This window comes from Polistes dominula, unplaced genomic scaffold, assembly GCF_049000335.1.
Source record: "Polistes dominula isolate Pdom_NZ unplaced genomic scaffold, Pdom_raw_medaka contig_16, whole genome shotgun sequence".
Taxonomy (NCBI): Eukaryota; Metazoa; Arthropoda; class Insecta; order Hymenoptera; family Vespidae; genus Polistes; species Polistes dominula.
This window is the reverse complement of record NW_028301040.1, coordinates 2,768,073-2,783,146: the sequence shown is the minus strand read 5'-3', so window position 1 is coordinate 2,783,146 and position 15,074 is coordinate 2,768,073. Positions and strand designations below refer to the sequence as shown.

The following is a 15,074-nucleotide window of genomic DNA, read 5'->3' as shown; positions in this document are numbered from 1 at the left end:
AAGATAAAATAACGTTCGGTTTTCGGAGCACTATGAAAAATGAAAAAGAAAATAAAAGAAAAACCAAAAAAAAAACAAACAAAAAAAAGAAATACAATACTTCCTTATTGCTATCGATGAGCTATAGACTGGATATTAGAAAAGCTGTAAGAAAAAAAAAATGATAAAAAAGCCTCATGATACCATCCATCGTTTCAATTTTCGATGCTCGAACAGTGTGCGTATTTATGCGTGCGTGTGCGTGCGTGCGTATGCCTATGTTTGTGTATGTTATATGTATGAATGTGTGTTAATGGCAAATGATTACGAGTAAACATCGATGATGAACCTCCATAATAATTAATCGGTTTGATATCTTAATCATTATTAATTGTCATTATTCACGATGATGTATGTTTTGTTGTTTTGTTTATATTCATGGATGATTATTATTATTATTATTATGACTGAAACAACAATTGAAATTATGCAACTTGCAATCATACAAATGTAAAAAGTCAAAGACGTAATTAATAAACTTATTTAACGTTTCGTTAGGATCATTTCAATGATATTATAATTGACACGTTTATATAAATATCACTAGATATTTGATAACAAGCACTATATCTTTATTGGCACGACGAGTTAATATTTTTTTTTTTTTTTTTTTTTTTTTTTAATTTAGTGTGAAATTTGCCAATATTTTAGCGCCAAGTTTACTTAAGAATCAAGACGTTTCTAAAGCCAGCCTAATTTCGAGAGGTTCCTCGACGTCATCGATTTTACGCACTGCGTATCACATGTGCGAAATGTTGCATGAGAACGATTATGGTAAAAAAAAAAAAAAAGAAAAGAAAAAGAAATAAATGTGCGTGAGAACGAATTTACACGCGTGGCAAACGTTCGCTCGTGGATCTTCGAATGAAAGATTTCCGCGAGTTGTTAGTTTGTACGCTTTTTGTGAACGACGAAACGATTTATGTACATGTATTACAAATAATGAAAATGATGAATATGAAAAATAAGAATAATAATAATAAGATGAAGAATAAGAAGAAGAAGATGATGATGATGATGAATAAGAATAAGAAGAAGAAAGTCGAAAGTTAGCGTACACGCGTTTCTACATTTGTACGTTCATCCTTCAGAGATGTTTTCAGTAGGCATTAAACTCTTTGTAGATCATCCTTTCTTTTTGTTAGAAAAAAAAATGAAAGATATAAGATAGATATTTTAATGAAAAAGACGAAGGAAGGATTTAATTAAAGTTCGTGACGAGAAGTGCGTGGCCTCTGTTTAACGTCAAGCAATGTTTTTTTGTATATATCGAAATAAACGTTGAAATTGTATAAAACAGTTATACAAATTGAATTTGTTACTTTCAGATCGATCCACCCATTCTTTCCAGCAATCTTTTTCCAATGATAAATTTCAAATTATTCACAACTAACTTCCTACCTTCTTTAATATAACATTCGATGTATAAATAAGAGACGCGATGTGTGACCCAGAAATACATGTCGAGTAAAATATTGAATCGTACTTTCAAACCACTCGGAATAAAATATATCCGACGACCTTGTACTATTTGGAACAGCATCCAACTATTTTTACATGAATCATGTTTTCAAGATAAAACGACAATTTACCTTTAGTTTTCTGACACTTTTGCGAGTGATAGGTAAGAGAATCATCGAACTTGAATTTTTTCAATGAACCCTTTCACTTACTTCGATTCCATCGTTCGTTCGATCGGTTACTGCAAAACTATAAACTGAAATTAAAAATAAATGTAAGAGTTATTAGAATCATTAATATCAATTGCAATTGTTAATTGTCAATCGATAGTCGAATAAACTTTAATTTCATTGAAAGTCGATATAAACAATGAAATTAATTAGAACACGCAGCGTGATGTTTCCATCATTGTAGCAACCCTTCGCAGCCCTCAACGATTTCGTGCTGATGCTCGAACAGCAGAATGCAGTGGTCGTTCTAGGGGGTGGAGGGTGTGTTGTCATGACGACGAAGCCCGGATGGCCGGGATAAGGGAAATCTACGGAAGACCGTGCGCATTCCCACACAACTCACCCACGCATGGTGGTGCAACCCGCAATATTGAAGGAAACTGAGAGAGACAGAGAGAGGGGAAGAGAGAAAGGGAGATATTTGTGGTGCCGATAAACATAACGTATGTTTGTCAAGTATCTAATAATGCAAAATAAAACAAAGAAACGAAGTAATCCGCCTTATCGAACAATCCTAACAATTATTCGTTACGTGATATTTTTCCAGAAACTCTCGTACGCATTATAAATGACAAACGAAATAAACATATATATATATATATATACAATATTCAATTTCATTCGTAGTTGTTAATGATTATCGATTCGTTGACTTACAGAAAATAAACGAAGAATCACGAGGATTACTTACTTTAACTCGACCTTCCCTTCTAAAGGGAAATATACGTTTTTACTTTATAGAGCTTAACTAAAGCACGTACGAAGTTCAATTAGAGTCAACTAATTGCACGAAGCAACTTGATTTCAACCTTGAAGTTCTTACTACTGGAGAGAGAGAGAGAAAGAGAGAGAGAGAGAGAGAGAGAGAGAGAGAACTCTAGTGGCCCGCTAGCAAATATCAACCCTTTGACCTTTCTACGTTTCCAACGTGCCAACGTTTGGAACGGTCCACTAAAGTTGCTTGGAAAAAGAAAAAAGAAATAGAAAAATACATCACCACTATCTAAATGAATTAATTAAATCTTCTCCTCGGACGGTATAGCGTTGATTATTTTTAATATTATCTCGAATAAAATGTTTCTCGTTTATTGAATTTAAACGCTGGTAAAAATAAAAATATAGCGAATTTGTAATTTTTATATGAAAATGTACAAAAGATCTCGAATTTTTCTACGACGATGGAATGAAAATTTTATATCCACTCTTGTGAAAATTGAAATTAATTAATGTTAAACAATATTTACATATGATTTTATTTTATTCTAGAAAACTTATCCAAATCTTTTCACATTTGATTGTATATTGTATTTTTATTACGAAATGATGAAATCCAACACGACACTCGTGGTTACGAGAAGTAAACTCTTTAGCAATCGTTTTGTGGAAACATTAAAAGCACGACAAAGTACACGGTCGGATAATAAAAGATTTTTCTACCGTCATTCGGGATATTCTCTCTTTTCTCATCCGCATATTTTATTCGAGCACGATGAACTCAGAACGAAACATATGTTCACGATTACTCGCGAGTTATCTCACGTGAGAATCTTACGATTTGTTGCCATCGTGGATTATTTCTTGGCAACGATCATGGCTCCAACGAAATACTACATGTTTAAGTGCGCTCAAATTTAGGAGGGTGGGAGGAAAAAACCTTTTCAAGAAGAAAAAGCGCTGTTTTTTTCCCCCGTGTTGGCGCATACGTAGTTTGTAATGAACTTAATAATCATTTGCGTTGTAAGAGAATAACAGAAATCATTTTTAACGTTAAAACGTACCAGAGGAACGTAATATTGTTCATTTAATTTTATATTAAACGTTTATATTTATGCGTTTCTTATAACGTCGTTTTTGCCTAGAAATTAAAATCAAAACAAAAATAAATCTCTTGCCTTATTAATAGAACTAAAATATTATGCTTACTATTACAAGACATAAATCTTCAGTCATAGGGTTGTTAAAAAAATATAAACCCACTCTATGCCGCCACTTTAAATACTTGCCAAAAAAAATAAAAAGAAAATAGATATAATTTATATATTAAGTAAAGCAATTTTTAGAACACATTGTATATACCAAATTATATATATACATATAAACATATCTAAGGAAACTTTTAGATATACACCTGTCTCAAACACGATCGTTGATCGGTCTATTTCCTAATCATATTCGTTTCTGAACTCTATCCAGGGATTCCAAACGTCATTAAGGGGAACGTATCAATCGAGTGTTCGACTTTAAGTTAACGCTAGAGCTCCCACTCGAAGTCTAACGACGCTTATGATACGGTGCCAAGTAAAGTCGAGTGGCGACACATCGTCCAGAGAAGCTCGTCTCGTTCGTGGTGTCATCGACTGCAGCCGACTTGCCACCACGGCTGAGGACGTAACACCTGACGAGGGTATGCAGTATGCATTCGACATATGCCAACATCCGGACCTCCTTCCCTTCTCTTCTTCTTCTTCTTCTTCTTCTCCTCCTCTTACTCTTTCATATTCATCTTCATATTCATATTCATATTCATGTTAATCTTCATTTTCTTTCATCTTGGTCATGTTGATCGAGTGGGGTAAACTTGCGTCGGTACTTAAAGTTAGGATGCACCCGCGTTCCATTATCTTGCGATTCGCTTATTTCGGTCCACCGTCTTGCTATTTCCGATCACGATCAACGTATTCTTAGGTTTATGTTTTGACAAGCTCTCACGTTCGGCGAACCAACTCAATACAGACGATTTTCTTCGTCTTACATCGAACATTCGACCGACCAACAGACCGGTCCAAACGTCCAACTTTCGCTTTCTCTCTTTCTCTTTTTTCTCTCAATATAGTTGTATACTTGTAGATATAACACATGGCACACACGAATGATCCTTGTCTGCATATAGTGTTTACGCATCTCCATCGGATGAGCTATGGGCCTCCCTGTATGACGCAAATGTCTTCATCGTCTTTATAGTAGATCTACGAATCCTTTTTCTTCTTGAATCTTCTTCATCATCATCATCTTCTTCTTCTTCTTCTTCTTCTTCTACCGATTAAAAGTATTTTCTATTTCGAGAATTCTTCGTTGGATCTATTTTTAAAAATAAACAATTATATTTATTCGTATCCAATATTTTTGTAGACATATCTGGATCAGTGTTTATAATAAAACTTACTCAATGTGTATCAATTTATAATCTTGACCGTATCTTATTTCAAATACTCATCCATTAGTATTTATACCAAACAAAATATATTATTAGGGATACCACATGAGCAGATTTTTCATTTTTATCATAAGACTTCTAATAAAAATAATAATCAAGGATATGATCGCCATAATCATTTCATCCTTAAAACTAACCATTTGTTTTACAAAATATTATTGACGTCAAGTAACATCCTATCAAAACAAAATCTAATTATTCAATCAAGAAATGAACATACAAATGATCAAATAAATAATTGAAGGAGTCGAATCAATGAAAGTTGATGAAAAGTCTAAAGTAAATTCAACGAAACAACAACAAAAACAACACGTCCGGTATTCTTTCAACGTTGGTACCAAATATACGAGCTCGTCGCGTTTATCGTCGACGAGGATGAGAAATCGCATCGATCCTCAGGTCCAACGCCCCGGTGACTATTTTCATACTCGCTAACCCATTTATACATCGTCATACGGACAATGTTCCACTTCTATCAGTCCGTGCCCTGGCGTGGCATCGGTCACAAGCAATATTTAACCACTCGACGTTACCTTGCTAACGTTAAATACTTTACCTGGATGCTAGCTCAAGTCAAGCGTGATCTGTGTAGGATTTAAAATGAGATGGAAGAGGCACGAATTCGCAAGACATAAAAACCCATGTCGTAAAGTATAAGTCGAAGCAAATAACAAATGTATGTATAACTCGCCGATTGCGCGTTGTTTCAAGGAAACACCGAGCAAAGATAGAACGCTAGATGATATGCAGTGCTAGAGAAAATAATCAACATTTTCCCCGTCTCGTTGTGTGCCTGTTCTCTCTTACCTATTTGCTTCAAAGATTTACCCTTTCCCTCCCTTCCCTAGTGTAATATCAATAAATTTACCCCGACAGACGAGAAACATTGGCGCGAAACAGAAAATTCATAATACATTGCAAAGGATCAAATGAAAAGGTAAACTTAAGTAAAGCCTGTCGTTTTAGGACATAATATCTTCGAAGATAGAAACCGACCATCTTGAAGAGGGTAAGCAAAAGAGGGGAGGGAAGAAGGGGGATGAAAGGGTGTTTAACCCCAACTGACCCCACCCTGATTGGGATAGCAAACGTGGCATGCAAGAGAAGACGGGCGCGTTGCGACGTGCAAGACTCGCGGTGTATTTCGGTTCGGTGGCTGTGGTCTCGTTTTACGACGTTGGCCGATTCCCTCTGACGTCAAAGAGCCGCCTCTTTCAGGACGCGCTCGTGCCAGGTTCGGGGAAGTGGTGGGACGGTTAGGGAGGAGCTGCTAGAGGTAGAACGATGCTCGGCCAGGACTCGAGAAAACTTAAAGGCCGTTCAACCACGGCCCAGAGTTCAAACACCCTTCTCTTTCTTTCTCTCTCTATCTTTCTCTCTCTCTCTCTCTCTCTATCTCTCTCTATCTTTCTTTATCTATCTCTATTTCTTTTTCTACCTCCTGCATGCAACATGAAGAAACGTGATCGTAACGACGAACACGACGTCAGTCGAAATAGTGGTGGTGATGGTGGTTGGTGGTGGTTGGTGGTGGTGCAGACTACGATGACGACGATGGCGACAAAGACGATAATCCAACGGCGTAAACACAAGCTTTCTCTCTCTTCCTCCCTATTTCTTCAAAGCATTGAACAAGATAGAAGACATTCTCTTGTTCCCTTCTTTCTCTCACTCTCTCTCTACTTCTTTTTCATCCTCGCTTTTACTCGAACAACTTTCAGACAAGCAAAAGATAAAGTTCGATGACCAAACTGGTTATCTCTCTACAACTGTATGATTCTAAAAATGTACAGGTCCACCACTCAGTAAACGAACAAAAATCGAAGGCAGGTGGACCGGTACGTATTCTTATTTTTGGATCTGGGAAAGCTTCTTCGTTGTCTGTGCTAGCTCGTTACGAGAATGCATTCGTAACAGATAAAATCGTACTTTCTTGTTTTTAGAAAATTCAGTTTCAAATCCGTTAATGAAGTTCGGATATCGAAGATTCGACTTTATCTTGATCCCCCTGTTTGAAATAAATTTTGTTTAAATTTGAATATAATGTGGTATCGCGAAAAGTTCTTTGGACCAAGAAAATGGTCAATGACCTCCTGAATATGAAAAGACTAAGTTGCTTATAATCTTTCCGATAACTTATGAGTCCAGTAATCATTCGAAAATCTAAAAACGTCGAATCCGTTTCAACACCTTTCGATAATTTCGACATAAAATGTAAATAAAACACGCGGTGCTCCCAGGAAAGAGGAAACATAAACCGGAACGTATACGAACGAGGGTAACGTTTATTGCACAATTCGATGTTGAAGACATCGCCGCGTGCTCTTTCTCTCTCTCTCTGTGAATCTGGTTATATATCATCGTGTTTGGAAATTTAATGGCCAAATATATTTCTTCGAATTTCCTTGCAATACTTTTCACAAATCTTTTAACTTTCTACAAATTTCTTGTTTACGAGTTTCGAACTTTTCCAAGCAAATGTCCTGTGACAAACAATAAACGATTAATTCGCAATATTTCAAATATGATTGATTACCATGAATTCAAAAACTTATAGAATTCTCAGCTGTATAGAAAACCATAAGGATAACTTTGACTCAATACGACTATCGAATTTGATATTATAAAGTTTGTTTGGCCGAAAGTGGGCCATGTGAGTACTAAAGCATGTCACCTGTCGTTGGTTTAAAACCAGTCTGGAAGAAGACGAGGGTTGTAACGCACGAGTAGGATTATCCGCTGCCAAAATCTCCGAGTCATTCGTGACCAATGGAAATGCCAGGAAGATTGATAATCGTTCTTCGGAAATCGTTGACGTGCGTAGGTGGATGAAAGGTAGATTATTTAATAGAGGAGGACTTCCCTGTCACCAAGCGATCTAGTTTCTTGATACTTAAATCATTTATCTGTAAATACACGTTTAAGTAAATAACGTAAAAGCTAAATGTCTGAAAACCTTTTTATTCAAAATCTGAAAAAATAATTCAATTATAGAGAGTTAATATCATCCCCTATCTTATAAACACTTTGAACTATTGTCTTTGTTTAAATGAAATTTAATAATATCACTACAATGGTAAGATTTTCTAACGAAAATATAGACAATAATATAATGTTGATATTCCGAAAATCTAAACAACGAACGCCAAGATTCGATAGAAAGTTTCGTTAGGCATATAATATTCTTCGAAAAATTTCTTAACGATTTTTCCCCCGTTGGAAAAAGAAAATGGAACGGATTTGTCTTGGCGTACATATAAATCTCTGTCTCTTTTCTCTTTCTTTCTTTCTTTTTGTAACTCCCAGGTGACGCACTTGAAACTCCATGACTTCCGAAATTAGCGACGACGTAAAGACATGAAATTGCATTTTCGCGTGTTCCTGTATTTACATATGTATGCGTTCACATGTATATGACCACAATACATATATATGAAACGTGCCAAAAGAAAAATAATTCGATTCTTTTCCTTTTTTTCTTTCTTTAATACGAAACGAATTAGTAAGGTTTTTCTACCCTTTTCTTTGAGCTGCAGTTGAACACTTGAGAAAAAAAAAATAAAGAGTGAAAGCAACCCTCACACGTACGTCCAACCCTCTCCTCCGCATCTTCCCCCTCATTCTTGATCTTTGTGCTGTCTAGCAAGAAGAAAGTAGAATGTGGAGGAAGATATATGTATAAAGAAAGGGTGGTGGAGTGGGTTTGATTGGGGTGGGAGGTCTTCTGTCGCTTCTCATGCCGGGGCGAATTCTATTTTGGGAGTCGAGTTAATATTTGACGACGACAGGGTTGCCGCTGGCAGATCTAAAAATACGCAATCAATACGCGCGAACCACGACGGAATTAAGATCGCAGGTGTAGCGCGCTCGTGAACCTATATAAGTAACCTATGTAAGTATATATATATATATATATATATATATATATATATTGTATGTACGTACACACGTTCGGAAAATTCAACCCCAAAGACAAACTTCAGTCTAACGTTACTCTATTACTTCCTAAGATTCCTGTAAAAAAAGAGTTTGTTTTTAGAGTTACTGACACTTATTTGTAACCGATATTTCTTTCACATCAAATCGATAAAAATATATATGAACGACGTTTAACGCAAGATTATTGAATTATCGATATAATATTAGATTGCTCGGTAAGTTCATGCAGATTTATAAATTTATATTCTATTAATATTTTTCATATATTTATTTACATTATATTTCTTTTTAGCAACCTCAATGCTTATACCATTGGTAGATTTGAATTGAAGAATTGATGCCGATTTTAAGAAAAATTTAATAATCAACAGGAATTTCCTGATCAATCCAATAATTCGTTAAAATATTATTGACATATACCGATTGAATTAAATTTCCGATAAAAACAATATATATAAAATGTATTAAATAAAATATATATAAATAACAAACAACATTGATTGTTATTTTTAAACGAATTTGAGCTAAGTAAGACAGTGAACGATGATGTTGCTTCGCTATTGTATTTGGATCATCAACTAAGGTTGATTTCTCACGTACGTGAGTACAGTACATACTAAATAAAGTATCGTGAAAAGAAAGAAAAGTGTCGACTCGTGCTTATTCGTGTCTTCCTCTTACCAATGAGAAGACCACGGACAAGGTATAATAGAACGTTAAAGCAATGTCAAGTACGTCTATTCCAGGCCTTGTAAGATTGCTACCCCACCACGATCTACATATACATACATACATATATACACAATTATATACACATATATACATATATATATACATATATATATTTCTAGAACGCACGTGGTTTCAACAGATCTTTCTCGATTTTTAAAGTTCCTTTAAATCCCACAGTATCCATTTTACGGTACGGTAATTCTAGAAACATTCCAGATGCATCATCAACTATCATTTCCAGTGAGATAATTTACTTAGATGAGATTTACTTGACAATTCCAAACTTTTTATTGATACTGTATGTAGTGAGCCTGTAATTCGTAATATATTGCAAGCTTTGGAATACACTTCTCTTTGAATGTTCAAAAACTTCTCAATGGTTCAAAATCCTTGCTCGTTTCTCCTTATTTTTCTTTCCTTTACATATTTTTTTCAATTTTCTTTTTTTTTTTGTTTTGAAACCTTCAGAATAAACACAACTCCTTTTCACAGCTCTATCATCAACGACTGCACACACGTTATAAAACTACTACTACTACTACTACTACTACTACTACTACTACTACTACTACTACTACTACTACTACTACTACTACTACTACTACTACTACTACTACTACTACTACTACTACTACTACTACTACTACTACTACTACTACTACTACTACTACTACTACTACTACTACTACTACTACTACTACTACTACTACTACTACTACTACTACTACTACTACTGCATTAGAAATGTACTCTCCATAAAAAAAAACTTCCCGTCATTTGACAATTTTATGATCCGCTTTTATGAATTCACAGTTGAGCGCGGCGTTTAACTTCATCTAATATTAGATTTTAATGAAAATGCAAACCACTTAGCTCGACTCGTTTCACTTAATTCGTATATCCTGTTTTCGAATAAGTATAACGAGACGCAATAAAAAGCCGAGAACTTGAGAAATATTAAGGATGAATAAGTGCATAAGAATTACCTGCAAATGAATAATATGAAAAAAGAAATGATTATTTGGTAATGCGTATACGATTATGGAATAAATCCTGTTGTGATGTCATTAAATTCCTTGATGATTATTATCTATAAAACGTTAACTGATCCTGCGCATGACATAGTTCAACTATGACGTCACGTTTAAAGTTAATCGAAGTCAAGTAATTAAACGTCTATCGAGATTCGTTTTTTGTTCGTAATCGAAAACAATATTATTAGAACTTTTGAATGTTCATTTAATTTGATCTTTGACTCTTATGCTCTTTGGTTTTAATCGTGATCATGTACACACTAACTTTAAATAAGAATAATTCAATTAACATGGCGACTAAAGTCTTAAGTATTACAAATACAAGAAGAGAAAGTATAATGCGAATAATAACGTAGGGTGATAGCATGTGACGTCACGATCGTCATGGTAACTCCCCTAAAGTTTACTTTGGCTTACAATTAGTACTGTAACGAACATAAAAACCCAAGATGTTTGAACAGCACATATAAACGAATAAAGATTCATTCAAATATTATATTAAATGTAACAACGTGAAATAAAAAATTACTAAAAATTATATATACATATATATATATATTTAAACTCTGTTTTTACAATAAAAAAAAAATCAAATCAAAATGCAAGTACTATTTATAATAAAATTAAAAAAATTCGTATTTTCCTTCGTTAAAGCAAACTAAATTTAATCATAATACTATTAGGTATCGTTGTTATTATTACGTTTTCTTCAACTTTCAATCGTCATTCTTTTACACTTCTCAATTATTACAAATTTGTTACTGGCAGATTAAATATTTTCCACAAATTGTCAAATTCATTAACAAACTTTTCAACCAATATGGGATGATTGGTTACTATAATATTCTCTGCATTTCCAAATAATGCCTGCATAGTCCAATTAGCGCTTCCAGTTATAAGAATATTATTATCGATAATGACAAATTTATGATGCATAAGACTAGTAGATTGTCTAGTTCTAACCTTAATACCTGTAAATGTAAATGTTTTAAGGACTTCTTGTGACATATTCAGATGTCGTATGAAACATATAAAAAACATAAGATAAGAAATTTTTTCATCGCGATTAATTAATTCTTGTCGATTACTTGATTGATACTTGTCAAACATTCCCATTATTATTCGCTTAACTTACATGCTTTACGGAATGCTATAAGTTGACTAAAGTCTGACCTGTTCACAAAATTATCAGATATAATTTTAATCACAATTCCACGTTCATGTGCTGTTATAATAGCATTGGCCAATACATCCAAAGTAATTAAATACATACATACATGTATAGTCTTTTTAGCAGATTCCAAATAATATTTTAGCTTACTGAAAAATTATTAAAAATAAACTTTGAAATTACTTTGCCACAAGGACAATATGGAAATATAATATACGTTAAAATACTTGTTGTTTTGTATAAGCGTATACTTAAAACTAGGAAACTATTATAAAATTGTATATTAGAAAACTTAATCATTCTTTGGTCTTACTTTAAACTGGCCACAGAACAGTTTAATCTCTCACAATGATCCTTAATACCTAGATGCATTCGACATAAATCTGATTCTTCCGTGAAAAATAATGTTTCCATTATAAATTCATTATTCAGCGAATGATTCAATTCAGGAAGATTTTCTTTTACATCAATAGATTTATCTAATTCGGAGAATCTTTTATATTTTTTCCACAAATATTTAGAAGTAGTAATAATAACACTCGCTATGATAGAATATATCACCAAATTGTTGACAGTTAAAGATTGTTTAACAAGTGTCATATTGCACGCTGTATATTTACCCCTACTCAATTTTGACACAATAGCATTTGTTATGTTTCTAATCACTGATGTAATTGCAAATATAATCATTTTATATATTTATTATTATAAATTATACTGATCCTATATTTCACTTCTTATTTCTGATACTTTATATAATTATAATACCTAATAGAATGGATAGAATTACATGAAAGACAATAAATTTACATAGTTTGGATTTTTTCAACAAACTATTTTTAAACTTGTTACTGTTAAAATTCAAATAATAATATCCATCCTATAGATTATAATCTTTTACTTTGCTCACAATATTTATATTTAAAAAAGATCACTGAGAAGAATTATTTTAGTACCTTCGAATATTTCTTTCATAAAAGTCATAATAATCTAATTTATTTTATAAACAAAAAAGTCACGTTACATACACATATAACGAAAATGTTTCACAATAAATGGTCGATACTACAATGGTAAAACAGGTTACTATTAAAAATTATCGATTATCGATTTCTGTTGTATTCAGATTATTTTTTCAGGTTATAATTAAACGAAATATTCTAGTAGAAATAAATGTTTTGGAGATTCAATTATTTTTAAAATTATAATACAAGTGAAATATTATATTGAACGTAATGTGACTTAATTAAATTTGAACTAATAATCTTGAGTGAGTATGATATACAATTGTTATCATTTGTATTGTTTACATTTATGATCCTTGATAACTTCTATGTGTAAGATAATTTTAAAACGACGTGTTTTTATTACATATTTAAATACAAACATATACAAGAAAATATACTTTTAGTGTACACAGTGTATATTTTATCAAAATATTAAAGTTAAGTCAAAACTAACTTTCTTTATATATTAATCAGTCTTTTATATACATATAATCTTACACAGTCTTATATATATATAATTTGAAGAGAAAAATTTGTTATTTTTCATTTAAAAATTCAAAACCATCTTGAACTATAACACTTCCATTCATTACCAATGCTCCTGTGTAAATGTCAAAATGTAGTCATGATGGCTATGATATGATTAGATATTAATTTTCATAAATCATGATTGATCAATCTAATAATTACATGACTTTTAAATTAAATATAATTAAAATTATAAAAAAATAAGTAACAACAATTTTCAACTTTGAACAATTTGTTTGGATATAAATTCTTTATCTCTATTCCACAAAATATTGCAAATAGTATTAAGTTGGTAAGAACAGTCAAAGAGTTCTGATCTGTTTGTTAATTTATTCGAATCAATTTTAATAATTTTCACCTTCCACTTATCTTCGAATTCTTTAACTTGAGTTTCTTCTACCATCGAATTTGACCATGGCTTAAATCTGTTAACATTGAATACAATAAAAATAATGATTGTTTGTACTTAAATAATTACCATATATAATAAATATTGTTTTTTTATATAAGCTTACTTTGTGCCGATTACTATATTCGCTGGTTTTTCTTTGATCGTACTCATCGTGTTTATCAGATAAGGTATGTCGTTAAAACTCGTTACATCATCGAAGGAAAAGACAGAACATACTGCATCTACTTTATCTTTACATGCCTAAAAAAATATATATATATATATAAATATATTTTTATATATAAACCAAATTTTTCATATTTTGATTAAAATGCAGATATAGATGTACTGGTAAGATGTGATTATATTTTTTAATACTGCTCTCTGATGTATCCCAGAATTGTAATTTAAATAGTATAACTTTATCCCAGATTTTCACCGGCCAAAAAACATTGGTTTTTTTGATACCATTAGTTTCAATATAATTATTAGGTTCTGGAAAACCAGCTAAACGTGTTATGACAGAAGTTTTTCCTACACCTGATCTACCAATCATAAAAATTTTATAAGTAACTTCCTCGATGGAAGATGGCAATGATGGTTTTTCCAAGATACCTTAAAGTGTAAGATATTTTATATAAAATCTTGAGAATCATCGATAAGAGTTATACTATAAAATAAATGAAAAGAAATTTATATAAAAAATGTAAAATAATCATTTACCATAAAATCGTCTCTTTTTTGATGAATTAATGTAAAAATGATGCATTAAAGATTCACCCTCAGCTGAGCTTAACCAGTTCATATTTATTGCATTCATGATGATATTAAATAGTATAATTCAATTCCTAAAAAGGTATATACATAAATACACTAAATAATATAATATCACATATTAAAAACTTATAAATTAAATTTTATGTCAATTACATAAAAATACAAAATGTAAATAGTAAAAAACATCACGCTAGAATATATTCATGTATATAAACATATTATATATATATTATACATATGTAATTGTTATATGCACGTACGTGTCAATTATAATAATCGACTAGAATCGATTTCGATTTTTGGTATTAGGTTTATTTATCAATATATCGAGAATGTATAACGATATCATCTAAAATTTGTCGCTTAGTTCGTTCTCTTTCGTAGAAAGGCGCAACCCAACGGTATCAGCCAATAGGAATAAATCCCGCCTTGTATAGACCAATAAGAGTTAGAGTTGTCCTAAATATTTGAATGACAAGCATTTCCATTAGCCGTGAAGTTAGCAGTTCTATAATATCTTGTGTTACGTTGACCAATAAAATCCACTGATC

The 15,074-nt window shown here is 32.2% G+C and overlaps 2 protein-coding genes across 4 annotated transcripts; both read right to left on the bottom strand.

The window, feature by feature from the left end:
* Nucleotides 1-10,225: 10,225 nt before the first annotated feature.
* On the bottom strand, nt 10,226-12,767 carry zuc (Mitochondrial cardiolipin hydrolase zuc). The gene is made up of 3 exons (XM_015317923.2): nt 12,134-12,767; nt 11,785-11,969; nt 10,226-11,620 (listed from the first exon to the last, which is right to left on the bottom strand). Exons 1-3 carry the CDS (start codon nt 12,508-12,510, stop codon nt 11,397-11,399), a joined length of 786 nt encoding a protein of 261 aa, XP_015173409.1. The 5' UTR covers nt 12,511-12,767; the 3' UTR covers nt 10,226-11,396.
* Nucleotides 12,768-12,792: 25 nt separating this feature from the next.
* Nucleotides 12,793-14,931, bottom strand: LOC107064839 (ciliogenesis and planar polarity effector 2). 3 transcript variants are annotated; one of them, XM_015317920.2, is made up of 5 exons: nt 14,784-14,931; nt 14,470-14,594; nt 14,096-14,361; nt 13,871-14,007; nt 12,793-13,780 (listed from the first exon to the last, which is right to left on the bottom strand). In XM_015317920.2, the coding sequence occupies exons 2-5, from the start codon at nt 14,564-14,566 to the stop codon at nt 13,573-13,575; spliced, it is 708 nt and encodes a 235-aa protein (XP_015173406.1). In that variant the 5' UTR covers nt 14,567-14,594; nt 14,784-14,931; the 3' UTR covers nt 12,793-13,572. The 3 variants fall into 3 exon arrangements, with proteins under 3 accessions (XP_015173406.1, XP_015173407.1, XP_089030961.1); XM_015317921.2 differs by having other exon boundaries at nt 14,677-14,796; XM_089174835.1 differs by lacking the exon at nt 14,784-14,931 and having other exon boundaries at nt 14,470-14,753.
* Nucleotides 14,932-15,074: the final 143 nt, after the last annotated feature.

What these genes read in the sequence shown, in the direction of transcription:
- LOC107064839 (XM_015317920.2), bottom strand. Translation starts at nt 14,566, where the DNA reads ATGAATGCAATAAATATGAACTGGTTAAGCTCAGCTGAGGGTGAATCT. An exon ending in AAAAAAGAGACGATTTTATG is followed by an intron (nt 14,362 to 14,469) that starts GTAAATGATTAT and finishes TTACACTTTAAG; the next exon opens with GTATCTTGGAAAAACCATCA. An exon ending in AATATAGTAATCGGCACAAA is followed by an intron (nt 13,781 to 13,870) that starts GTAAGCTTATAT and finishes CAATGTTAACAG; the next exon opens with ATTTAAGCCATGGTCAAATT.
- zuc (XM_015317923.2), bottom strand. Translation starts at nt 12,510, where the DNA reads ATGATTATATTTGCAATTACATCAGTGATTAGAAACATAACAAATGCT. An exon ending in TGTTCTGTGGCCAGTTTAAA is followed by an intron (nt 11,970 to 12,133) that starts GTAAGACCAAAG and finishes ATAATTTTTCAG; the next exon opens with TAAGCTAAAATATTATTTGG. An exon ending in TATAGCATTCCGTAAAGCAT is followed by an intron (nt 11,621 to 11,784) that starts GTAAGTTAAGCG and finishes TTACATTTACAG; the next exon opens with GTATTAAGGTTAGAACTAGA.